Source organism: Choristoneura fumiferana, chromosome 26 (assembly GCF_025370935.1).
Source record: "Choristoneura fumiferana chromosome 26, NRCan_CFum_1, whole genome shotgun sequence".
Lineage (NCBI taxonomy): Eukaryota > Metazoa > Arthropoda > Insecta > Lepidoptera > Tortricidae > Choristoneura > Choristoneura fumiferana.
The window spans coordinates 1126348-1153441 of NC_133497.1; the positions used below are offsets into that span (position 1 = coordinate 1126348).

At 39.2% G+C, this 27094-nt stretch overlaps 1 protein-coding gene across 2 annotated transcripts; it reads right to left on the minus strand.

Moving 5' to 3' along the window:
• Positions 1-2628: 2628 nt before the first annotated feature.
• On the minus strand, positions 2629-27094 carry LOC141442691 (uncharacterized; the record flags this gene model as incomplete). 2 transcript variants are annotated; one of them, XM_074107748.1, is given in 19 exon segments in its annotated part: positions 2629-2816; positions 4436-4509; positions 5363-5466; positions 6846-7010; positions 8106-8310; positions 9777-9920; positions 10423-10580; positions 12030-12321; positions 12904-13102; positions 14602-14724; positions 15975-16145; positions 16670-16807; positions 17868-18018; positions 19275-19444; positions 20715-20880; positions 21911-22058; positions 24476-24606; positions 25144-25334; positions 26432-27094. In XM_074107748.1, coding segments are annotated over 19 exon segments (3581 nt in total), but the record flags the coding sequence as incomplete, so codon positions are not given.

The following is a 27094-nucleotide window of genomic DNA, read 5'->3' on the forward strand; positions in this document are numbered from 1 at the left end:
AGTTAGAGGACCGTAGACCCTCCTTTATCTCCCTGCTAAGTCACAAAATGGCCGCCACAAGTTTGAACAGCTGACTTTGACAAGAGCAAAAACCATACCGAAGATATTTTTAGTGAAGGGTGAAGTTACGCAAAGATTAAAAAAAAACAGGAAAATTTATTTTCAGGAATTTGTATTTAAAAATCCTCTAAAATTACTGCTAATTTACTAACAATAAATATGAAAAAAATAAAATTAGGATGATTAACATAATTACGGCTTTTTGCACTTAAACATAAACATGCGGATCGGAAATGGCGGGAAAACAAACATCTCGCTTTTTTTTCCTGCTAATTTGCTGTCACTGCTGTCAATTTTTTTTTTAATTATCGATGAGGCCATTTTTTGTCTTTTATTTGTCAAGGTGGCCAACATAACGCGTCTAATCCGTCTATCAGCAGCTCAACAACTAGCAGACTGCTAGCAAGCGTTTATGAATCATACTTCTTGACAACCGTCTAACAAGCTTAATCAGTCTGCTAAGTAACAGACCGATCAAACCTCAATTAAGGATTTTTTATGAATAAGGCTGTAAGGCTGTGTCTCCACGAAAGATGTGCGAGGATCTGTTGTGAGGAATGTGTTTTTCATTAACCAATAGAAACGCTTCAGTTATGTACCTATCCTCATCGAAAATACAAACTGAGACATGCACAGAAAAACCAGAAAGAGAGACCAGCGCTGGGCATCGAACCCAGCTCCTCAGCAATCCGTGCTGCGTTCTATAACCGCTACACCACTGTTGGCCATGAATCTAGACACGAATTTTTCCTACGCATACATATCCCAGGTTGCTTATTTGTACTATGCTACTGAAGCAGCAGCACTAGCGACATCTATGTTTCGTCGACAGACGTCACACTCTTTCGCAACTAACCGCTCACCCAGACAATAGATGTCGCTACTAAGCAATCAAATTATGATTGGTTTTTGGGAGTCTTTTTGTATTTTTTATTTCAACTCCAAATTTGTTACTTTTACGGGTATCCCGTGAAACCATATCGAAAATACAAACTGAGACATGGATGCACAGAAAAACCAGAAAAAGAGACCAGCACTGGGAATCGAACCCAGGTCCTCAGCAATCCGTGCTGCGTGCTATAACCCCTACACCACTGCTGGACAGGAATCTAGACACGAATTATTCCTATGCATACATATCTCAGGTTGCTTATTTCTAATTTGCTACTTAAGCAGCAGCACTAGCGACATCTATGTGGCGGCGACAGACGTCAACGTTCCGTCTTTCGGAACCAACCGCTTACCCAGACAAGAGATGTCGCAAAGTAGAAATAAGCAACCTGAGATATGTATGCATAGGAAAAATTCGTGTCTAGATTCCTGTCCAGCAGTGGTGTAGGGGTGTAGTAGTGTATAGCACGCAGCACGGATTGCTGAGGACCTGGGTTCGATTCCCAGCGCTGGTCTCTTTTTCGGGTTTTTCTGTGCATCCATGTCTCAGTTTGTATTTTCGATATGGTTTCACGGGATACCCGTAAAAGTAAAGAATTTGGAGTTGAAATAAAAAATACAAAGACTCCAAAAAACCAATCATATATCCTCACACAGCACATCTCTAGTGGAAACAGTCGAGCGGAGCGAGGCGAGGCAAATGAAGCGTACCTATAGGGAATATTACTGCAATTTTATCCCGTCAGAGTGCAGCACTGGCACGTATATGTTTATGGTTTATGTTTTTTGAGTATCTAAAATGTCCGTAGGGTGCCGTCATCATCATCATCCCAGCCTATATACGTCCCACTGCTGGGCACAGGCCTCCTCTCAGAACAAGAGGGCTTGGGCTATAGTTCCCACGCGGGCCCAGTGCGGATTGGGAACTTCACACGCACCATTGAATTGCTTCGCAGGTTTGTGCAGGTTTCCTCACGATGTTTTCCTTCACCGCAAAGCTCGTGGTAAATTTCCAATGTAATTCCGCACTTGAATTTGGAAAAACTCAGAGGTGCGAGCCGGGGTTTGAACCCACGACCCTCTGTTTGAGAGGCGATAGGTCAAACCACTAGGCCACCACGGCTTTTTAGGGTGCCGTAATATCATATTATTGCATTTTTTTTAATGTAGCTCTATCACTATTACGTATATTGTTTAATGCACTGTATAGTAGCTTCCACTATTTTAACTCTTAAACTCACTCTTTGTCGGACCCTTTGCTCCCCTCCTCTCGTGCACTCAAAGGTTGATTGGTAGAGATCCCTTAAAGGGATAAGTCCGCCTTTGTACAAGTATTTTAAAGTTTGTCAATTGTATTTTGTTAATTTTCTTTTGTACAATAAAGAGTTTACATACATACATACTATCGATGTAAATATCATTTATTTTTGCTACTCATAAATATGTAATGATTTCTATAGGTATTTAATACTCTTTGGCCATGATCCGTCATGGCGACAAAATATAAAGAGAACTGACGTTGTCATGGCGGTTTGTTTACCGTTTGCGCTAGTGTCGCCCCCTGCGCAGAGCTTTGCCTAATACGCCCTTTTAGGTCATGAAATCACATTCCTCGCTCATCTCTGGTGGAAACGGAGCCTTAAAATATTGTTTTACTCTCGGCCGTTTTCTACATACCCCTGGACGCTGCCTCCATGGGCAATCAAGATCCTACACACATCAATACAGAGTGGGGTTAGTTCTGAAGGACGATCTAACACGGTGCCCAGCAGTGGGAGCAAGCGAGATGCGAGATCGAACGATGAACTGGCCAGCACAGAGTTTAGGACCTCCGTGAGTAAAGAGCGAGCTGCTTCTGGGCCGGTCTGGAAACAATTTATAAGATAAGTAAATAAATATCATGGGACAATTGAAATCCAATTGATCTTGCAGGTGGTAGGACCTTGTGCAAGGTCCGCCCGGATTGCTACCACCATCTTGCTCGCTAATCCTGCCGTGAAGCAGCAGTGCTTGCACTGTTGTGTTTCGGCGTGGAGAGTAAGACAGCCGGTGAAATTACTGGCACTTGAGGTATCCCATCTTAGGCCTATAGGTTGGCAAAGCAACTGCAATACCCCTGGTGTTGCAGATCTTTATGGGCGGTGGTGATCTCTTACCATCAGGAGACCCACTTGCTCGTTTGCCATCCAGTCGAATAAAAAAAAAGACCTAGTCCCAAACTAAGCAAAGTTTGTACTTATGGATAGGCAACGGATAAACATACTTATATTGATAAATATATACTTGAATCTACATACAAGACACGAGTACAAACATTCGTATTATTCATACAAATATCTGCCCCGACCAGGGATCGAACACGGGGCCTTTAGCTTCATAGACAGGTTCACAAACCACTTGGCTATCCCGTGCGGTCCTGTTGGCTTGGCGGTCCGGTTGTATTTGTAAAAAAATAGGCTTTTTTTATTTGAACTTTAACAATATTTACCAATTTTTAGGGTTCCGGAGCCAAAAAGGCAAAAAGTTTCGCCATGTCTGTCTGTCTGTCCGTCCGCGGCTTTGCTCAGTGAATATCAATGTTAGACGACCAGATGGCCTAGTGGTCAGAGAACCTGACTACGAAGCTTAAGGTCCCGGGTTCGATTCCCGTGTCGGGGCAGATATTTGTATGAAAAATACGAATGTTTGTTCTGGGGTCTTGGGTGTTTAATATGTATTTAAGTATGTATCTATCTATATAATTATATTTATCCGTTGCTTAGTACCCATACACAAGCTTTGCTAAGCTTACTTTGGGACTAGGTCAATTGGTGTGAATTGTCCCGTGATATTTATTTATTATTTATTTAGAAAGCTGTAATTTTGCACGGATATATTTGAAACTATGCCGGCAAAATGGTACAATAAAAAAATCTAAATTCATCTTTTTAGGGTACCTCCCATAAACGTAGTGGGGTTTTTTTTTCTTATCCAACCCTATAGTGCGGGTATCGTTGGATAGGTCTTTTGAAACCATTAGGTTTGCTAAAACAATTTTCCGATTCAGTGATTTGTTTGCGAAATATTAAACTAAGTGCAAATTTTCATGAAAATCGAGCGCCCCCCCCCCCCCATCTAAACCGGTGGGTGGAAAATTTGGAATAATTTAGGATGGTAAGTATATCAAACTTTCAAGGAAAACTATAACGGCTAAGTTTGCTTGAGAATTATTAGTAGTTTAAGAGTAAATAGCAGCTTAAGGTATAAATTATACCTAAACTTGGAAGATTCCGTATAAAATACGAAATCCTTAGAAAAATATTACTTAATTTTTTCGTAATGGCTACGGAACCCTATTTTGGCCGTGTCCGACACGCCCTTGGCCGGTTTTTATATTTTGATTTGTATTTCCGGATATATAAAACCTAGGGCTTCTCAAAGCTGGGGTGAATAGGCTGTTACTGAACCAACGCTTAAAAATTCTTATAAGTACTTTGAAGCTTACCTTAGCAAATTCAAGAAGGGTCTCCAATATATCATCTATTGGTATTTGAACATCGATACTTGGTTTGCTGGAATCTGCAATAAAAAAATATAATATTTTACACAGTAAATGTTCCAGCGAAAATAAATTGACTTCACTACATTTTACAGACAAACTTTGAAAATAAAACAAAACTAGCGACAAATAACTATAAATAAATAAGCTAAGCTAGTACAGATAAATAAGGTTTTAGGAAAAAAAACTGCCCGGTCCTGTACAAGTTTAAAGCAAGCAGATTTGTAATAAATCGTAGTAAGATACAGTTTGATTAATTCGAGTTAACACTTGACAGATGGGCGTGCCTTCAGTCAATTTTCAAGTTTGACGTCATACAAATAAAGCCATTTTTAGTATACCACTACCCAAGTATACAGATGTTCGGTATTGTTTGTAAACTTATCTGTTCATGTCACCTACCCTCGAATCCTTCATACTTCCTATCCTTGGAAAACGCAGGTAGGCATAAAAAGGCCTACAACGTCAAGAACTGTCACTCTGTCAGTTCAGCCAACGACAGGGTTCGAGTCGGTCGATGTCGAGAGCGTTTCTCCATCCCGCCATTCGCCCACGGTTTCGAGCTAATCCTAATTCATTATCATTACGGTACGCGTTTGCTAGCGCGTTCAACGCTGAAGAGCAGAAGAGGAGTGCGTAAGACCGGCAGCCATAACACCTTGCAGCCACCGTACATCGAACCAGGTACGCGTTTTCCATTTCCCCTTCTCGCCCCTTCAACAGATTATGTAAAAAATATTTTATTTGTATGACGTCAAAGTTGAAAAGTGACTGAAGGCACGCCCATCTGTCAAGTGTTAACTTCAAGTAATCGTACTGTACATCCATGTTTTTTTTGCAGATTTTTAACACAACACATTTCCCTTTATTTACCTTCTTGTCTGTTCGTCTGGCGAGCTCTCGACGTGCTGTAGCTGCTAAACGTGCCTTGGAAAGCTTTGCTTAGAGTCAAAAGCTTCGTCGGTACGGGGGCGACGCTTAAAAAAGTTTTTTTTTATTATACAGTTTTGAATACGCTCGATGTCATGGTAGCCTATACTCGAGTTCAGAATTAAGCGAACCAACTTGACAGTTCATTACACACAAATGTTGCCACAGTTACACCAGTGCTGTAATATCGATATTAAAAAAAAAACTTAATATTGATGTTAGAAAAAAAACTCAATACGAAATAATAATAAAAGAAATCTTGTTCTTCTTCTTCTCTTTTAAGATATGGCTTTTCTGTCCTAATTAATAGGACAATTTCGCCAGTGTCAAGGTAAACTCTCTTTGAGAGGCACGTTGTACGGTGATTGTAGTTTTTGCAACTTGATAGTAAAATTCCAGAAACCACGCGGAGACAACTTGCGCATTAAAAATGCCAGACACGAGAGCAATATAGAATTTTGTGATCACTGTTCACTGTTAAGGTTAATCGCCGCATAAAACACTATCAAAATGATACTTCAACTAGCCAAAGAAACAGAAATAGCAAAACTAGATATTGTCTACATCCGCCATGTTCGAATGTTACAAATCGAATCCTCCCATCGTAAACAATCTCCAATTATCTCCTATTATCTGCTATTTCAAAGTTTTATTGACATTTCATATATATGTCATTCGACTTAAATGCCATCAATTGCTTTAACTATTTCCGTTATTGTGAAATTTTCGTTACGTTATTTGTTGTTATCCTTTTTGTAGTTTTCATGCCTAAAGTTATAAAAATAAAATCCAAAAGTGACAAACATTTTCATTCTGCGTCTGCACAAGGTAATATCGACAAATTTCTATCGACATATTCCTATACCTATTTTTTTTGCTATGTCTGGTAACATTTTCAGTTGTCAATCTAGTTCGCCTAATTTTGGACTCGATTATAGAGGTTTGACTGATGGCATCAAATTTTAAATATTAATTTGTGATTTTAAGGGGCTGTTTCACCATCCATTGATTAGTGTTAAGTGACGGTTAAATGTGATGCCGTCTCTATTTGTTTTGTTCGAATAGACGGAGACGGCATCACATTTAACCGTCACTTAAAATTAATCAGTAGATGGTGAAACAGCCCCTAATTCTAGTTTTTATTTCCCACTAATATTATAAATGCGAAAGTTTGTTGTTTATTTGTTACTTCATAATGTCCTTCCCCGGGACACAAACTATGTATTGGTTATGATTTCATATAAATCGGTTCAGCTGTTTAGACGTAATGAAGTAACAAACAAACAGACTTACAAACTTTCGCATTTGGAATATTGGTGGGATTGTTTATTTTAATTTTTAATTTTTTAAACTTAAGTTTGGAAATATGTTAATTATGTTAGGTATTATTTATTTTAACAAAAAATATTCTTTGCTGATAAAATACCTCAATGCTATAGGCTCTTCTCTCAGCTTAATATGTTTGAAATTGTCCGCTCTCCTCATACCGCTGTACAGCATTTCAAGTATCGCTGACACACAGACATACAGGTCCAGCGCTTTGTTATGCAGTGACGGAAGATACACCGTTATAAAGAAGCACTCCGCGAATCTGTAAAAAATCAATGCGATATAGTTATCTATCGACTCCGGATAAATAATAAGTAAGTCAGGAAGCGTAATTCAGAACGAATTCCATACAAAAAGTGGCCATACTTTAAACCGAAACAACTTATGGTTCAAATACGAATCGTTTTCGAGGTTGCAAATGTGCTTGTTGATTGGTTAAAATTCAGAAACAAAGCAGGGATTGATTTGCGTGCACCTTCTAAAATAAATAACCATATGAATATACAAATGTACCTAGTACATAATGGTTTTCCGTTGTGAAATTCGTTCTTAGCTTCAGTACCTATTGTACAGCCGTTAAGATTATCTATCATCTATCATAAATAAATTACCTCTGTCAGTGGATATATTTGATATGACAATGAAAATTTATGAAACCTTGAGTGTATCACAGTGTAGTGTGTCTACATAATCACTTATACCATATTTCTTAGTGGGGGCTCGTTAGGGAGTAAGTGAATTTAAGAATGTATCTATTTTATAAGTGCATATTGTATACACTTGCTTCTGTTTACTCTCCTTAAAATAAATAAATCATCCATCCACCTATCTATCTATTTATCTATCTTACTCCTTTCATGACTTCTTCCAATCCCAAACTGAGCACAATAAATAAGTAATAATATGTAATAATAACGCAGTTTAAACCACTCACAAGTAACCGATAACTGGCCTTTAGTAGCAAAAGTTATTTAGCTAAAAACTTGTGTTGTGGCTCTCGTCATTACCGCCTACCCGCTTTTGTTCATAGAATTTTGTTCACCATGTTTGTGTGGTACCCTCCTTACCTAGATTTAAGTTAAAGTAAAATAGTTTTTCTCTATAAGTGATTTTTTGTAAATTTTTGAGAAAATAAATATCTTAAACCATAAACCATATCTATCATCTACCGTCTATCTATCTATCTATCTATATATCATCTATCTATCCATGTTACCATCTATCCATGTATCTATCTACCATTGACGTGCAGTGAGGATAGGCAGCGCTAGAAGATGCACCCGCTTGCCCCCCCTAGCAACCAATTGAAATACATACATTACACACTATATCTGTATACTTTTGACCATTAACTTACCTCATGCCTAACTCCATACTCAATTTCCCCCCCACCCCTTCCCTCACGACGCTCGCTATATCCCCCCCACTGTCGGTCGCACCAACACCTAGGCATGACAGCACGGTGTTGCCATACAGGTCGTCTTTATGTATGTTCAAAATGGGGGTAGTTTCTGTTTTTATCCGCTTCGCTGACGGCTGGAATGTTGGTTGGGAGAAAAGCTCTGGAAAAAATACTACCATTATCATCATTATCATCATTCCAGCCAGTCCAGGGTGCAGGACCAACCATGGGAATATTTCTTTTCCGATGGGAATCTTTGCTTAACTTGTTTTCGATTCGATGACATGGAGGACGGGAGGGGGGGTTGCTGGATGGTGATTATTTCAGCAACATTAATAAAAAAATTATGGGCAAAGAAAATAAAAATAAAATGTACGTAATAGTAAATTGATAACCAAGGGTGGAAAGTGACCCATTTCACCCGAGATATTTCTGGCGCTCGAACAAAGTGAGAGGGGAGTTCGAGGGGAAATGTTAGACACTCTAGGTACTTTTCATTTCGACTTGGAGGAAAGTAAAATACTACAAAAAAATGAGAATAATAATAAATTGAATTTACTTATATCCAACCTCCAACGGTACCTTTTCGACTGGCCACTTGCCACGGCCGACTATATAAAAAAATCGAGTTGGTCACAACCAAGGAACTTATATACAAAACTGGGGTTGAACGCCGAACGAAGAAGTTTGACCATTATTACTTATTTATATATTCCATCTCTTTCTTAACCTAACTAAAGAAAGAGATATATGTTTATCTGTTGTCTAGTACCCATAGTAAAACTTAGCTTTTGGGACTAGGTCGATTCTTCTTGACAATGATGGTCTTTGCGAAAGCGCTGGTAGTTTAAAAAATGACGTGTAAAGGTGCCCATTGCGGCCTATTTACTGAATAAATGATTTGAATTTTAGACGACCAGATGGCCTAGTGGTTAGAGAACCTGACTACGAAGCTTGAGGTCCCGGGTTCGATTCCCGTACCGGGGCAGATATTTGTATGAAAAATACGAATGTTTGTTCTCGGGTCTTGGGTGTTTACTATGTATTTAAGAATGTATCTATCTATATAATTATATTTATCCGTTGCTTGGTACCCATAACACAAGCTTTGCTAAGCTTACTTTGGGACTAGGTCAATTGGTGTGAATTGTCCCGTGATATTTATTTATTTATTTATTTAATTTTGAATTTGAATGAGGGTTTTACGACAGGCGTGACAGTAATGTCAAACGGACCACACGAAACTAACGCCATCTAGCGATATTTACTTCATCATCCCAGCCTATAAACGTCCCACTGCTGGGCACAGGCCTCCTCTCAGAACAAGGGGGCTTGGGCCGTAGTTCCCACGCGGGCCCAGTGCGGATTGGAAACTTCACACGCACCATTGAATTGCTTCGCAGGTTTGTGCAGGTTTCCTCACGATGTTTTCCTTCACCGCAAAGCTCGTGGTAAATTTCAAATGTAATTCCGCACATGAATTTCGAAAAACTCAGAGGTGCGAGCCGGGGTTTGAACCCACGACCCTCTGTTTGAGAGGCGATAGGTCAAACCACTAGGCCACCACGGCTACTATTTATATAAGCTATTTACTTACTATTTATATAAAGACATATTCGTACGTACCTTCGAAAGCTGTCAACATGACTTCGACAGCAGCTTTCCTGATTTTGACAGAAGAATTTTGACAGCTGTCCGCGATCTGTAACACAGCTCGCCTCTTCAAGTCATCGGGCATAAGGTGCATGCAGTTATTTACTAGCAGCATCGCTGTAAAGATATTAGGAGATATTTAGGTGGAAATATAGTTGGTAAGTTCAAAACCACGAATCCTTAACCAAAAATACAAACTGAAATATATGTAGATGCACAGAAAAACCAGAAAAATAAGACCAGCGCTGGGAGTCGAACCCGGGTCCTCGGCATACCGTGCCGCGTGCTATACCGCTACACCACCGCTGGACTACGGTACAGACACGAATTTCTCCTTAGCCACATATCTCAGCCTGTTTGTTTCTTATTTAGTCACTTAAGCAGCGACACTAGCGACATCTATGCTGTAGCCCTAATCTATATTTCAGTTTGTATTTTCGATATGGGCTTTACGGGATGCCCGTAAAAGTAACAAAAAATTTGGAGTTGAAATAAAAAATACAAAAAGATTCCAAACACCAATCTTAACGAATCAGATGTGTTGCGAGGGTTACTGTACCTACAATAAATAATTATATAATACAATAAAAACTGGCAAGCAACAGCTACAACGTCTTACCAGTCGGATCAACAACAAGCATCTCGGAGATGTCGACGTTTTCAAACATGTTGGCAACGTACGCGCCGGGGCGGTTGTTAGCGACGTACACTGACATAATGTGGAGGCATTTGCTTCTGTCAGACGATGCCACTTTAGACACGTAATTCATTGTTTTTCTGAAAAAAATAATTTATTAATTCGGGAGCTACTTTGCGGAGGATCTCAGCGAATGTGTGTCCATGCAGCTCCTACATCTCCACACTGTAAGAAAATACATCACACAACACTGACGCGTTTCGAACTCCAACAGATTTCATCTTTAGAGCAACACAACCGTTCACCACGCTACGTCTACATCTGAGACACATCTAACATCTGGCAGCATGGTGAACGGCAATACTGCTCTGAAGATGAACTCTGGTTGAGTTCCAAACGCGATAGTGTTGTGATGGTGATATTTGGATTTATATGTGTACACAGTGTTCTTATAGCGTGCAGGCGGAGGAGCTGCATGAGCACACATTTGTTGCATAGACGTAGCTATCTTAAGGTCGCGGGTGAGCAAAGTAATTGTTTACAATTAATTGATATGTACCTCCGCAAAGTAACGCCTGATGCAACCAATTAGCAAAAAGAGCTTGTATTAAAAGGGTCCATCAACTTTTTAGTGTATGTTATTTTGACTCGTGACTCAGGAGACATAAGAGATACACTTGCTTGGAAAAATGTTTGCAATGTATACTAGCATGCTTAGGAGATGAGACATGAAAGAATGAGGGCTACCGTTTTCGCGATCACCAGTTGGCGCCACTGTAGACAAAGGTCCTGCCTGAAGTATAGTGGTTAGTTCGTTATTACGGGCGTGAAAACAAAATTTACATTTAAATCATATTTAATACCTTAAAACCGTACCATAAAAACATCGAGCATGGCACATTAATTTCAGGTATTGCAAAATATTCACTAAATTATTCTAATTATAGATAAACCCGCGTAGCTCCCTCTCGCTACACTAGCGCCTCTAGCAGCAAATTCATACGCGACAGCCTAGAACTGTCACAACTCCGAACTTTTAGTGGATTTGTGCCCCATAAAATCATACTTTTAAAAGGTAACTCAGGAGACCTTACCATGGCAACAAGCTACACTAAAAAGTTGCTTGACCCTTTTAACAAATAGTATTTTATGCAACTGTATCGTAATAGGGGTCCTTAAAACACGAGTGTGGGTTTATAATAGGGTCACATGAGTGTTTAAGGCCTAATTACGTACAGTTGCATACAATATTTTATCTATATCCATATATTAAATCCTCTATCATGTGTTCAAGAACCATTGAGAATGACCTGCAATAACGAGAACTAGGTAGGTACGCCTGCCCCACGAGCTGCGCCCGTGCTGCGCCCCCCCCCCTCCCCCCAGCCCCCCCGTGTTGTAATGATGTATGAAATCTCATTACGATACAGATTTCTGTATCGTAATGCCCATTACGATACAGCCGTGTTCATAATAGAATCCAATGTCGTAATGCTGGTCATTACCTATGGTTTTTGAACGCATAATGGAGGATTTACTATATTGGGTGTAGATAAAACTTTTTAAAGGTTAGGAATCATACAAAATACCTGAATTCTTGCTCCCCGCAACACACCGCACTGCCCATGCAAGCATAATACAACACCCGGACAAAATTGGTCACATTCATTTTATGCAGCATCTTCTTAAAATTTGACAGCTCTTCCCTGTCACTGTCACTTTGACAGGCCGCCATCGCCAGGCCAAAGCATTCGGCGGCTTTCGAAGGATTCGTGTCCAATATTGAGAGTATTTTCTCCAATGATTGTGGTATGTATAGATTCGCTTTGCATATTGTTCTAAATAGTTGAAATAGTTTTAGGTAGGTGTCTTGAGTTTGATCTGGAAAAGTGGAAAATATCATTGCAAAACCGGCCAAGAGCGTGTCGGACACGCCCAAGATAGAGTTCCGTAGCTGTTAGGAAAAAAATGAAGTAATATTTTTCTAATGATTTTGTGTTTTAATAAATAATAAATAATAAATCATTTATTTCAGACAATTAAATCCATAATTTGTACGGAATCTTTCAAGTTGTATCCCACTATCCCACTATAATATTATTTGGGGGAGGCCTATGTCCAGCAGTGGACGTCTTTCGGCTGACATGATGATGATGATGATGATATTATTAATGCGAACGTTTGTAAGTCTGTTTGTTTGTTTGTTACTTCATCACGTCTAAACCGCTGAACCGATTTATATGAAATTCGGTATACAGATAGTTTGAGCCACGGAGAAGGACATAGGATAGTCTTTATCCCGGAACATTACATAGTGCCCGCGGGATAGCGATAAACGAATTCCACACGGACGGAGTCGCGGGAAACAGCTAGTATTTTTTAAGTTAGGCTGCTATTTTACTCTTAAACTATTAATAATTCTCAAGCAAACTTAGCCGTTACAGTTTTCCTTGTAAAAGTTACCTGTATAATACGGTTCGAAGCTCTCCCATCCAATTTGTATGGAGCTGCCATACAAATCCAAGAGTCCATACAAAGTTTTGAGCAAGCCGTCGAAAGTGTTACGCCTTCGGTGTTCCATACACGTCGTTATTAGATGATGTATGATCTTGTTTAAATGGTCCGACGTGACATCTTCTTTCCAAAATATGACAGTGTCAAGCTGTAATACGAATAACATATTTTAATAGTTATTTATGTGGCTGGTGCATAATGAGAGGCATTAAAGTACGAGTGTGCGGCTCGTTTTCATAATAAGATCACACGAGTGTTTTAATGCCTAATTATGTATAGCCGCATACATAACTTTATCTACATGCATATCATAAGTTTTCTATAATATGTTCAGATATGGCCTGTATTTTGACTTTGACTTTGACGTTGACTTTGACTTTGACTTTTCTTGACTTGACTTTGACTTTGAATAATAATTATTATCTACATGCATGTCATAAGTTTTCTACAATATGTACAGATATGCATTGTTAAAAAAAGTATTACCGATACTTTAATGTAAACATTAAGATGCACTGTACTTTAATGTGAACATTAAGATGCACCCGCAGATACCAGGTTTCTTAATAAAGGCCATTTGATAGTCGTTTCTGAACATATAATAGGGAAGTTATGATATGCATGTAGATAAAAGCGTTTTATTAACTTGAGCTGAGTCCTTTTGGCGTCACACTACAGCACAATATCTCTTATTTTCCTCTCTTCTCCTATTTATGTTTTTACTGTGTTTTTGTTGTGATGTAGTGTTTTTCTTGTCAATAAATGTCGTGAGTTTGAGTTTGGAATGTCTGTTTAATGTATGTGCGGGTCAAATCTTGCAAGTTAAATTTGGCCCACTTCTAGTGGTCCGATCGTCTTGAAATTTGGCATACTTATGTAAATTGTGTGAAAATACAATAGTCTAGTGACATTCTGGTAGTCCGGGCAGGATCGTCTCCGCAGGACGGAACTCCTCAACGGTTTATAGCATCCACTTGAAATTTGGTACGGAAATGTAGTTTGGATGACATTGCAAGTACATTAAAGCAAATGAACAGTCAGCAAAAACCGGCTTGTAAAAAAAAACTTTTTTAATCTGGAACATTTACATTGAAACATGCATGGGAACTGAAACCCCTTAAGCTACCAGACCTCAAATATAACGCTACAGTGCAGTTGTTAATGTCGAGCAGAGTCTCACCCAATCTCACGTGGCGAGGGTGGTTTCGGCAAATATCACTTAATTTTTTTCCGCAAGAAATAGTGTAAAATTGTGAGTAAACTGGATTAAATTAAAAGGTGTTTCTCCATTTAAATTTACATTTAAAAATGTCATCATCATCAGCTGGAAGACGTCCACTACTGAACAAAAGCCTCAGTCCTTAGAACGCCGCAATGAACGACAACTCGCCAAGGGAGGGGGGGAGTGTACGTAATTAATAATTTCCACCGTCTACTTTTTCATACCGTTGCATTGGAGACCGCGGATCGGCAAGCGCAGCGTAGGACGTCCACCAACGTGATGGATGGATGACCTGGTTAAAGCGGGTTCACGGTGGATGCAGGCCGCTGCCAACCGAAGCAGCTGGAGTCTATGGAGGAGGCCTATGTCCAACAGAGGACGTCCTACAGCTGAGATGACGATGACGAAGACTTTTGCATACTCACCACGTCCAAATGCAATCCGTTGAGACACTTGCCGTCTGCGACGGTGGTGGCGACCGCCGCGAGCAAACCCGGGAGCAGCACACCAGCGTGCGGCTTCAGTTCCTCCTTGCAGTTGCAGATAATCTATGCAAAATGAATGAAACAAGTTTTAATTTTTTATTAGGGTTCCGTAGCCAAAATGGCAAAAACGGAACCCTTATAGTTTGTCTGTCTGTCTGTTTATCCGTACGCGGCTTTGCTCAGGGACTATCAATGCTAGAAAGCTGTAATTTTTCACGAATATATATGTAAGCTATGGCCGACAAAATGGTACAATAAAAAATTCAAAAATATTTTTTTAGAGTACCTCCCGTAGACGTAAAGTGAGGGTGATTTTTTTTTCTCATCCAACCCTCCTCTCCAATCCATCCAATCCTCCCCTCTAAAATCTAAACCGTTGGGTGGAAATTTTTAAAAAAATTCAGTATTGTAGTAAGTATATCAAACTTACAAGGAAAACTATAACGGTTAAGTTTTCTTGAGAATTATTAGTAGTTTAAGAGTAAATAGCAGCCTAAGGTATATAATATACCTAAACTTGGAATATTCCGTACAAAATACGAAATCCTTAGAAAAATATTACTTATTTTTTTCGTAATGGCTACGGAACCCTATTTCGGGCGTGTCCGACACGCTCTTGGCCAGTTTTTATTTGTATTGGACGCGGAACTGCGCGAGTGGCCAAATGTAGATTCCGTTTCCGATGTGTTAGGAGCACAGATTAACCCCAGGGGGTAATTTATTACGATGAATATGTTTTTCATTAACCAATAGAAACGCTTCATTTACCTCGCCCCGCTCCGCCCAACTGTTTTCACCAGAGATGTGCTGTGCGAGAATGGGTTAATGAAAAAAACATTTCTCGCACATCTCTGGTGGAAATGCAGCCTTAAACACGTAAAAATAATAGTTTACATTGTGAGAGCGATGTATATACAATTTTATAATCTCCAGTAGATATCCCGGGTTGCACGGGATGATAATCAATATATTTATCAACGATAATTACGTACTGATTATCAATAAACAAGAAGTTCCTGTATATTTTGCGTCTTTTGGCGTCACGACGTTTGTATGTATGTATACAAACACGAGGAATGTACTTACTTTTATCCCAATACAAATATTACTTTTATTTTTGTTCAATAGTAACCGCATAAATTATTAGATCATAATTATCAATGAACATAACATTTTTGGATAATTATCAATAAACATAATTATTAGATAACTATGGGATAACTATCAATAAACATAATTATCAGATAATAAAGGGATAACTATCAATGAACATAATTATCTTTGTACACTTTATGTTTCCAAACACTCCTCACCTGAGCCAGCAGCCATTTCAAATTGCAGTGTCCATTTTTTAGAGAGTTCGCGACTTCTGGCCACAGTGAGAATGGTAAAGCGGCAACGTGTCGGAATAATGCCGTCAAGGTGGCGGCACACTGGTGGGAGTTGAGGTCTGTTTCTGGTAAGAGGATATCTTGAACTTCTAGCTGAAATAATAAGTTAAAAAAAAACTTTTTATAATTAGGCTATCGTGCACTTACGAACGTCCACCACAGCAAATGAAGTTCTTTTGACAAGAAAATATAAGAAGTTTAATAATCTCACTAATCTTGATAATTATGACTCAAAATAATAATTACAATTATCACTGATTATAATTTTGTTAATTATCATTGACTCGCTGTTGCTTGCGACATCATCTGCGAAGAACCCCGAGGAATTATACAAATTTCCGAGATAAAAAAGTAGGTCAAGTAAGTATCCTATTTGTTAATTTAGGTTATAAAATATCAGTGCGTCAAACTTCATTCACTGATCGACAGATAATTATCTCTGTCACAATTTCTCTCATTCATAATTATATCTTATTATAAGGTTCACAATTATCTCTGATAATGACATTGAAAATTATCTGTGTGATAATTCATATATCATAAATGTCTCTCATAATTCTCTGATCTCTCATTATAATGTGTTCCACTGCATTTGATTATCTGTTTGTGACACTTACCACATCTTCCTGCTGCGTGTGCAGATCAAACAGCATCGGGTGTTCGGAGAGAGTGCGAAGGAAGATGTGCGAGTGGGACGTGAGGAGCGACGAGGACTCCACCGGCACTGAGACCGGGAGGGATCTGTTGCGTTTTATCTAAAAAAAAAGTAAATATCTCTTTGGTAAATGAAGTCGCTAAGCTTTTTATTGTGGTTTATGTCAATCCAATTTATAGAAAGGGTAAAAAGACGCCATTACCCCGACCACAGACATTTAATGATGTGAAAACCTAGAACCTATTGCAAAATAATTAATCTGTTCAGTAAATTGATTAATTTATTAATTAAATAGATCAAATTATTTTTGTCTATTTTATTATTAACAATACTTGATTTAATTCCAAAGACTGTTCATTAAGTTATAAAAGCAGTTATAATTTTTTAGTTTTAAGGAAAATAAATAATAATCGCTTATTAAATCGAGTATTAATCGATTTAAATGTCAAAGTTTCCATCATCTCTACGCTAGTCTATGCTACTACAGATTATACATGAGTTTCATTCAAGAAATAACGTCAGATTTTGACGAAGATTTTTCAAATAAAAATTAAATATTGAAATCAATTGAATTTAGATGAAAAAAGTGATAAGACGTATATATAGTTAAAAGACACGACTTATAGATTAATGTGTTATTGACTCGATCCAGTGGGTGTTTAAACGAGAATTTTGATGAAATCAGTTTGTTTACACTTTCCATAAATTGGATTGGCATAACGTATAGTCTTTTAACTTCGAGTACGCTCGCGTTAGCTATTAGATCTGGCATTTGTATTGAAATTCCGGGATTCCACTATATTCATAGTCAATTCAAATACTACAAAATCATCATCATCATCATCATCTCTCACGGGAATTCCCAAAATTCATACCACACTCGTCAATTCCTTTTTATAAAGAACAATGCAAAATTACATGAATCCCGTGAGAATATCGGAATAAAAAGTAGCCTGTGTCATTCCAGAGATCCAGCTATCAACATACCAAATTTCATGCAAACCCAGCCAGCCGTTTTAGCGTGAACAAATGCACACACACACACACAATACTCACAAACTTTTACGTTTATAATATTTGGTAGAATGTAACGGTTTCCCTATTTCGTGACTAGATGGCACTAAGATCCTTGTTTGTTCATAGCTCAAGTATGCTCTCACCCAACTAGGTGTTATCGGGAGGCTATATATCCTCTCTTCGTCTATAATCTTGTGCCACGCCGCGCCGAACACCTGTCTGTAAACTTTCTCGCTCGGCCGTCGGCGACAGATGGCAGCACTGTAGCAGTTGTAGAGGAGACATTGGAACTGCCTGGAAAAGATAAGATGGTATAGTTACAGCACGAGGTTGTACAGTCACCAGCACCAACATCTGACACAACAAGCGTGCATAAATATCTGATACGACTCTATTTCTAGCGCCGGAAGGACGTGTCAGATATTTTTGCACACTCCGCTGATTAATGATAGAAAGAGAGAAAGAAAGATTTATTTTGGCTCCACAAGTACCACCTAAGACTAAGACTGAAATCAGCACTAAAACTATGTTACTTGGTGACACGACAGTATACCAAAAAGGGTCTGCTGCTGATGCTGGTGACTGTACAAGGTTTACAGGGTGTCTTTGACCATGATACAGAATAAGTACTGTACTTTCATTGTAGCATGGTGCGGGTGACAGCTGTCAATATTACAAGACTAGAGAGTCAAAGTGTCGAAACTTAAGTCGATAAAACTAATAATTTAAAATCTTAATTAATGTCATCATTAATCCGATTATTAAGCTAACTTTGATGAGAATATTTGTTGGCAACACCAACAAAGTACTGCTATTGTGTTGGTACTACGTATGTAAATTCCGGTCTTTTTCCGGTCGTTCTTTTTCACATAATACACTTCCATTACTGCTCACCTCATGGCTGTTTTTTACTCTCCAAGTTTCCCTTAATTTAACACTAGAATCAGTGCGAACCGGCGTCCACTCGCCTACATATTAGTGAAATTCTAGGTTGGAATATTATTTGCCACTTAGGAGGTTGCAAGAATGTTCATTACTTACCTACCAATTAATAAGTACCGATATAACTCAAGATCCATAAGGTCCCATCACTAAACGAGTCTCTGGTGTTACGTTATACGCATATTACGTTTCTTCACTTAATTGTGCTTTGAATTCAATTAATTGATTATAAAAATCTGACAGCTTAAATATATTTCGTACACAGTTCTTTATGTTCAAATATTTTACGCCAGTCAGACCAAGACGATCAGGTGTTAACAGCCACAAACAAAAAAGTTTTTATATATATTTTTTTAATTTGTACGGGTAAAACAAAAAATTAATCAAATAAATCAAAATAAATCAACAAAACTAACTATAATTATATAAGCAATGCATGAAAAATAAAAGGTACAATCTCCACGCAAATCCTATACCATTTTCCCCTCGACGTGTCTTCTGTCTATCCACCCTCGCCGTACCTGTCAGGTGGTTATATGAACGTCTCGGGTAAAATGGCTCGTTTTATGCTCTTGTTGTACAATCTAATATGTTTGTTATCTCCATACCCGTAGGTATCCTTTAGCGTCGGCGACGCGTCGTCAGGACAGCCGACGGCGTCGCACCTCCTCAGAGCGTCGCAGCGGATCAGCGTCTCGCGGACAACATGCCACGGCGCCGGGCTCTGCACGCCGCTGTATAGTGGAGACGATGACGCTTCTAGAGAATACGTTGGTAACTACAAAGAGCAAGAATAAATTATTCACTGCATCAAGGGTTAATTTGCGGAAGCGTTCATCATCATCATCCCAGCCAATACACGTCCCACTGCTGGGCACACTTCCTCTCAGAACAAGAGGGTTGGGCCGTAGTTCCCACGCGGGCCCATACATGCATCGCATGCATAGCTCGTGGTAAATTTCAAATGTAATTCCGCACATGAATTTGGAAAAACTCAGAGGTGCGAGCCGGGGTTCGAACCCACGACCCTCTGCTTGAGAGGCGATAGGTCACACCACTAGGCCACCACGGCTTTACGCGCGCGGCTTCACGGCGGAAGCGTTAACATGGATCAATGAACTAAAACAATTCACAAAATATTTAATATTTTGTATTGTAACAATATAGGTGAATGAAAGATAATAATTAGCCCATTCTAATTATATACGGGTTTATAATATTTTTAATCCACCATTTTCACAGATCTGATAGAATCAGAAACACGGATCTGCGCTCCAGAACTCAAATTGTCGATGTGGGAATGAAGACCGCCAAACGACCTGGACCGATTCCAGTCAGATTGGCAAGAGCTGGCCAAGTGTAGAGACGAGTGGAATAAGAAAGGGGGGGCTTTTGCCCTGCAGTGGGACACATTATAAGCTATTTAAAAAAAAAAAAAAAGTTCAACAGTCGGGACCCGTTACTAAGAATTTTTGAGCTGGTCACGATTTAAATGGGCTACTTTAAGTTGGCTACTTAACAGAGTTCTAGTCTAGACCACTAGACTTATTTTCTTCCTTTTAGTTTTTAAGGCAGGGGGTTTTTTTTAATATGGAGGTGAAGTGAAGGATCTGCTTGAACACACACACATTTGCAGGTGGTAGGACCTTGTGTAAGATCCGCCCGGATTGCCACCACCATCTTGCTCGCTAATCCTGCCGTGAAGCAGCAGTGCTTGCACTGTTGTGTTTCGGCGTGGAGAGTAAGACAGCCGGTGAAATTACTGGCACTTGAGGTATACCATCTTAGGCCTCTAGGTTGGCAACGCATCTGCAATACCCCTGGTGTTACAGATGTTTATGGGCTGTGGTGATCTCTTACCATCAGGAGACCCACTTGCTCGTTTGCCATCCAGTCGAATAAATAAAAAATAAAAAAACACATTTTTTGTATAGACGTAGCTATCGTATGATCGCGGGTGAGCAAAGTAATTGTTTATAGTTAATTGATCTTATAAGGATTCCACTTTGGTCTTTTGAGGTACGGAACCCTAGAAACGCATGACTTACCTTTTCAAACGCAACCAGCAGCAAGCTCAGACTGGTGATGTAGTCTTCTATAGATCTCTGATAGTGATGATTCGCCTTCACAACGGACGGCCGTTTTTTTAAAGTTGCCAAAACCCTTTCTAAGATTGAAGCTAAGAATTTTTCACACAATTCCGCAGATGAGTATCTGAAATTAAAAAAAAAAACAGTGTGACCCACTCAAAACTAAACACAAAAACTAACGAGTATAGTAGGAATTATTTAAGGTGCCTCGATCTCGTTAACAGCCATTGTATTCTTATTCTGTCCTTATGCACTTAAGTGCATAATCCTCCGCAGATTCCGCACCGTTTGCGTATTTTGGGAGCTATGGAGAGAGCTATGCTTGGAGTTTCTTCGCGCGATAGAATCCGGAATACGGAAATTCGTCGAAGAACTAGAGTCAGCGACATAGCTGGAAAAATATGCAAGTTGAAGTGGCAATGGGCGGGCCACATCGCTCGAAGAACAGATAACCGTTGGGGGAGAAAAGTCCTCGAGTGGCGACCACGAACCGGAAGACGAAGCGTTGGCAGGCCTCCCACCAGGTGGACTGACGACATCGTGAGAGTAGCGGGAAACCGGTGGATGCAAGTGGCGAGTTGTCGTTCATTGAGGCGTTCTAAGGACGTCTACCGGCTGATGATGATGATGACCGTTTTTAGGGTTCCGGAGCCAAAATGGCAAAAACGGAACCCTTATAGTTTCGTCAAGTCCGTCTGTCGGTCTGTCTGTCCGTCCGTCCGTATGTCACAGGCATTTTACTCGAAAACTACAAGATGTATATCAATGAAATTTGGAGTACAGATGTCTTCAATTTGTGTCCCTCCCCCCCTCTATCTTGTAAACCGTTTGTCCAAAAAATATGGAAAGGTAACTCTTAATAAATACTTTCAACGAAAATTGGTTTCAAGATGATCGGATATACCGTTTTTGAGTTATTGCCGAAAAACTGCGCTTCTCAACAAAAGGACGTAAGTGCCGTGAAGATACGCTCTTTTTCTGGTAATAGATTTTTGTAGTAAGTGTTTTAATTGTGTTATAACGCACATAATATTACTTGATATTTTTCGTAATGTCTACGGAACCCTATTTTGGGCGTGTCCGACACGCTCTTGGCCGATTTTTTTAAGCAGCGGTGTGGCCGCTTCCCAACTCAGTTTAAGTAAACAACTCACCTCAGCAAGGGTACAAGTACGCGCGCGCACACGCGCGCCCCGCGGCTCGCGTCGTACAACTCGCGGCATATGTCCGCACGGTTGCTCTGACCGATGGCGGACAGGCACGAGTCCAGGGCCTCATCCCACCAACCGGAGCTCGTGTCGTCTGTTAAAGAACAAAAAAATTAAAAAAACGAAAAACCCGACTGCCTTAAAAATACTAAAAAGAGGAAAACAAGCCTAGTGGGCTAGAACTTTGTTAAGTAGCTAACTTAAAGTTCAACAGTCGGGACCCATTAGGTAAGAATTTTTGAGCGTCACGATTTAAATGGGTCCCGACTGTTGAACTTTAAGTTAGCTACTTAACAGAGTTCTAGCCCACTAGGCTTGTTTTCTTCTTTTTAGTATTTTTTAAGGCAGTCGGGTTATTTTTAATTTATTGTTTTATTTCACACTTTTCTGTGAAAATGGTATATTAAAACGGTTATAACCCATATATATTTAGAATGGGCTTTTTGAAAACTTACAATTTGGCGCCAAAAATCCGGCATTTTGATTTTTTAAGAATCAAATGTACCCAGTGTCACTCGCGTCATTAAGACGAATCCAATGACGTATCATTTATCAAGATCGGTTAAGCCGTTGAGTAGTTACGAGAGGACATAGGAATAGACATACATACATACATACGCGTCAAATACATAACCCTCCTTCTTCGCAGTCGGGTAAAAAAAAAAGTTTATTCGTGAAGTAACACGGTAAAAATTCCGACTGCTGAAAATAAAAGAAGAAAACAAGTCCATACATTTCTACAGTCGGGACTCATTTTGATCAGGTCTAAAATTACCAGTACGTAATATTTCAGTTGTAGCCTGAATATGACCGGCGTAAAATATATTGAACATAAAGAACTATGTGATACGAAATAAACTAAAGCTATCAGATTTTTATTCAATTTATTAAATTCAAAGCACAATTAAGTGAAGCAACGTAATATGCATGTAACGTTTAGTGATGGGACCTAATGGATCCTGAGTTATATCGGTACTTATTAATTGGTAAGTAACTACGAACAAATAATACCAGAAAATGCGTTATAAAGATGGAAACTGTGTCCTGCGCTAAGGTACGCATGCGCGTCATTTAATTTTGAGTGACATTTGATTTGCAAGCTTGTGAGCTCACGTCAAATTTTCATATTTTTTATCGTATACCGCTTAAAAGCAATGCAAAATTAAAATGTCCAGGGATCACTTTCCACTCGTAAGTAGTCGCAAAATTATATTTATATTCAAAAATGTTCAAATACATTATCAGTTGGAGATGGTCAGTATTATGCAAAATCAAGTCTGTGGTCTATGGCTCACATAATGTAAATGACAGTTTGCTCGCCCCTCTTCATACTTTCTTCTTTCCTGTATCGCCCAAGCAAAAGGTAAAAACAGTCTTTATTTTTCTGACAGCTAGACTCAAATAAACCACCATTATTTAAAGTTTTTCGTTGATTTCTGTTATAGTTTTTTTTCATGATTTTTAGTGTGAATAATATAAGATGCAATAGTAAATGTCAACTGCTAGTCACCTTTAACAAAAGATTGCTTTGTCCGATGCAGAGACGTTCATTATTGAAGAGTCCTGGTGCTTCACCACCCGTTCCATTTCATTATATGCTTTACGAAGAGCATAATTTGCTTAGCAAATGTGTTAAAATAATTTCAATTAAACCCGTGAAATACTTGTTATTGAGAAGTACCTAACTCCGGTGGTCAACTGTGGTCTTCACTTGTCTTTATCATTAGTTCCACTTCACCAAATGATTATGTTCAAGAGAAAATATGCACGAGTTACTGCTAAATATATCGAAAATACCATAGGTGCCTCTACAATATTTGAAGAGTTCCCTCGATTTCCTTAGGATCCAATCATCCGATCCTGATTTCATGCCTATGGGAACTAATTGGAGTATTCCTATACAACCATTTTTTTTTTCAAATCGATTTATAAGTAAACGACGGAGTTTTGAGGTAACAACCAAAAAAAGACAACCTAATTGATGACCTCCTTTTCCTTTAAATCGCTTAAAAAAACAAGCTGTCATTATCAATATAAGACACGTCATTGAAACGTTAGATATAAGTGATACGTTTGAACGTCAGTCAAGTTGTCATCTGACGTTGCATCACGCGAGGCAACCAATCCATGCACTCTTTCTGAATTTCAACCAATCAACAAGCACTTCTATTTGCAACCTCGAAAGTGATTCGTATTTGAATCATAAGTCGTTTTGATTTTAGGTATGGCCATTTTTGAAGTGGAATTTGTTCTGAGTTACGCTTCCTGATATAACGAATATTCTTGCCAACTCCGTTTAGCCTTACTTAAGTGGCAAATTATATTCCAACCTAGCATTTCACTAACATTCTCATCAGAACTAGCGTAATAATCGGATAAATGATGACATTAAGATTTTAAATTATTAGTTTTATCGACTCAAGTTTCGACACCTTGACTCTCTAGTGTGATATTGACAGCTGTCACCCGCACCATGCTACAACGAAAGTACTGTAGTCACTGCGTACTCACTATCAACTAGAGCAGCGATGGTCCTGACGTAGAGCGCGGAAGGCCGGCCGGCCAGGGCTTCTAAGAGCGCGGGCCGCAGCTCGCACAAGCGGGCCGGAAACAACGCCGTCACTGACTCCAACAATGGGGATCTTCACAGACATATACAACAGGTTATTTTTTACTTCTGTTAATTTTTCATTGAGTATTAGTAGTGTAAATTGAGCTTTGCGGTGAAGGAAAACATCGTGAGGAAACCTGCACGAACCTGCGAAGCAATTCAATGGTGCGTGTGAAGTTCCCAATCCGCACTGGGCCCGCGTGGGAACTATGGCCCAAGCCCTCTTGTTCTGAGAGGAGGCCTGTGCCCAGCAGTGGGACGTATATAGGCTGGGATGATGATGATTAGTAATGTTAGTAGACTACACATACACAAAATCTATATACCTATTAATCTTTTGGAAATGAATACAATTTAAATATGTCAGCTACTATGTCTGTTTCCCTAAATTACGCAAAACTCTGCACAGGGGGCGACACTAGCACAAACCGTAAAAAAACGGCCATGACAACGTTAGTTCTTAATTTAAAAATTGCTGTTTTGTGTAGATTGGATGGATGTTGATAAAAGTACAGTCAATAAAAAAACAATATTAAACTTATATCTATCTTAAATAATGTTTTAATACCTCAAAGCATCTTCCGGCACGAAAGACACCAGTTTTATTTTCTCATCAATTCGAAGTTCTTGGGAGCAGATGGAGTCTAACACCCATTGCAGCGGCTTCGAGTCCTGGCCCAGACCTTTAAGGCATTCTAGATTGGCTAATAAGGTATGTTTCTGGGCAAAGGTTGTGTGCTTTTGGTACGCTGGCCATAGCTGAAAAAAAAATGCATTGACTAGATAGACCAGTGGTTAGAAAACCTGACCACGAAGCTTGTAGTCCCAGGTTCGATCTCCGGACAGGGCAGGTATTTGTATGAATAACAAGAATGTTTGTTCTCGAGTCGGTGTTTAATATGTATCTATCTTTAAGTATGTTTATCCGTTGCCTAGTATCTGTAGTAAAAGCTTTGCTTAGTTTGGGACTAGGTCAATTGGTTTTAAGTTTCCCGTGATATATAATATTTAGTATTATTTACAATATGATTTAGATATCATTCTTAATTCTTACTACTAATCTAATATTATAAATACGAAAGTAACTCAGTCTGTATATGCATCTTCACGCTTAAATAGCTAAACCGATTTATATGAAATATGGTATGGTATGGGACGTTGCTCAGAGAATTAGTTCGTTGAAGTGGCGTTGGGCTGGCCACGTCTGTCGCAGGACCGATGAACGGTGGAGCAGACGAGTCCTCGAATGGAGACCACGGACGGGAAAACGTAGTGTAGGGCGTCCTGAGGCACGGTGGACGGATGACCTTAAGAGGGTCGTTGGCGGCGGATGGATGCGAGGGGCTGGAGACAGTGTTGTGGCGCGCCATGGAAGAGGCCTATGTCCAGCAGTGGACTGCTGTAGGCTGATGATGATGGTATGGAGATAATTTAAGACCTTAAGAATAAATAAATAGAAATAGAAACATTTATTTGCAATTTGAACTGAATCAACAAGCGTTATTTTGCGAAGGTAGCTACGTCCTCGCCACAAATGTGTGTTCATGCATCTCCTCCACCCCTATACAAGAACACACATAAATCATAAAAACCTAACTATCTATAGAATATAGAAATCTGTACACAGATGTTAGAGTCTAGAATGGTGAATGGCTGTGTTACTCTGAGGATAAACTCTAGTTGAGTATGAAATGCGTCAGTGTAGTGTGGTGGTGGTGATAGATGGGTTTATGTGATTAGTGTGTGTTCTCACAGTGTTAGGGGTGGAGGAACTGCATGGACACACATTTGTTGCATAAACGTAGCTATCATAAGACGGGTTGAGCAAAGTAATTGATTTAGTTCAATAAACTTACCTTATCTACTAAATGCAATAACTTTTCACTTTCCTCTTTGACATAATTCTTCTTGACATAATACTTCACTAAATCATTCAAAACTACGCTACACGATTCCATGTCATCGTCCAACAAAAAATAGGGTTCCTCAGTCAACACCTCCGAAAACCCTTGTATGAAGAACCCACAGAACAAAACTCCGACATCTTTCATTGCCAAATTTATTCCTCTGCCCTCAAGCAAAAGTTTCTTGACATCAGCTATGGACAAAAACTTCAAACTGACCGTCAAAATGTCATTAAAATACGGAGTTTCGTTAAAATAATAATCTTCAAGATTTCCAGACGAATACAGTTTCAGCAAAAGCTTCGGCCATCTTGAAATGTCAAATTTGACATCTGACAAAATCAGTTCTTTAGTGTCAAATATTTTTGTCATTATTTTTAAAGCATTGACACACAGCATATGCTGCGGCAAGAATTGCTGGTTTTCCAAAGCTTCTGTTATTCTCTGTAGTGGTAACACTTCAGTCCAAATCTGGAAACTGTTTCGTATTAATCTTGGCGTTTCTTTCCAATGCATTTTGAGAGATGAAAAACATTTTACAACGTTTCTGCGTAAGTGTTTTATTACCATCGGCGTCAGTTTTGCGATGATGTCTGACAGTAATTTTATGGTTTC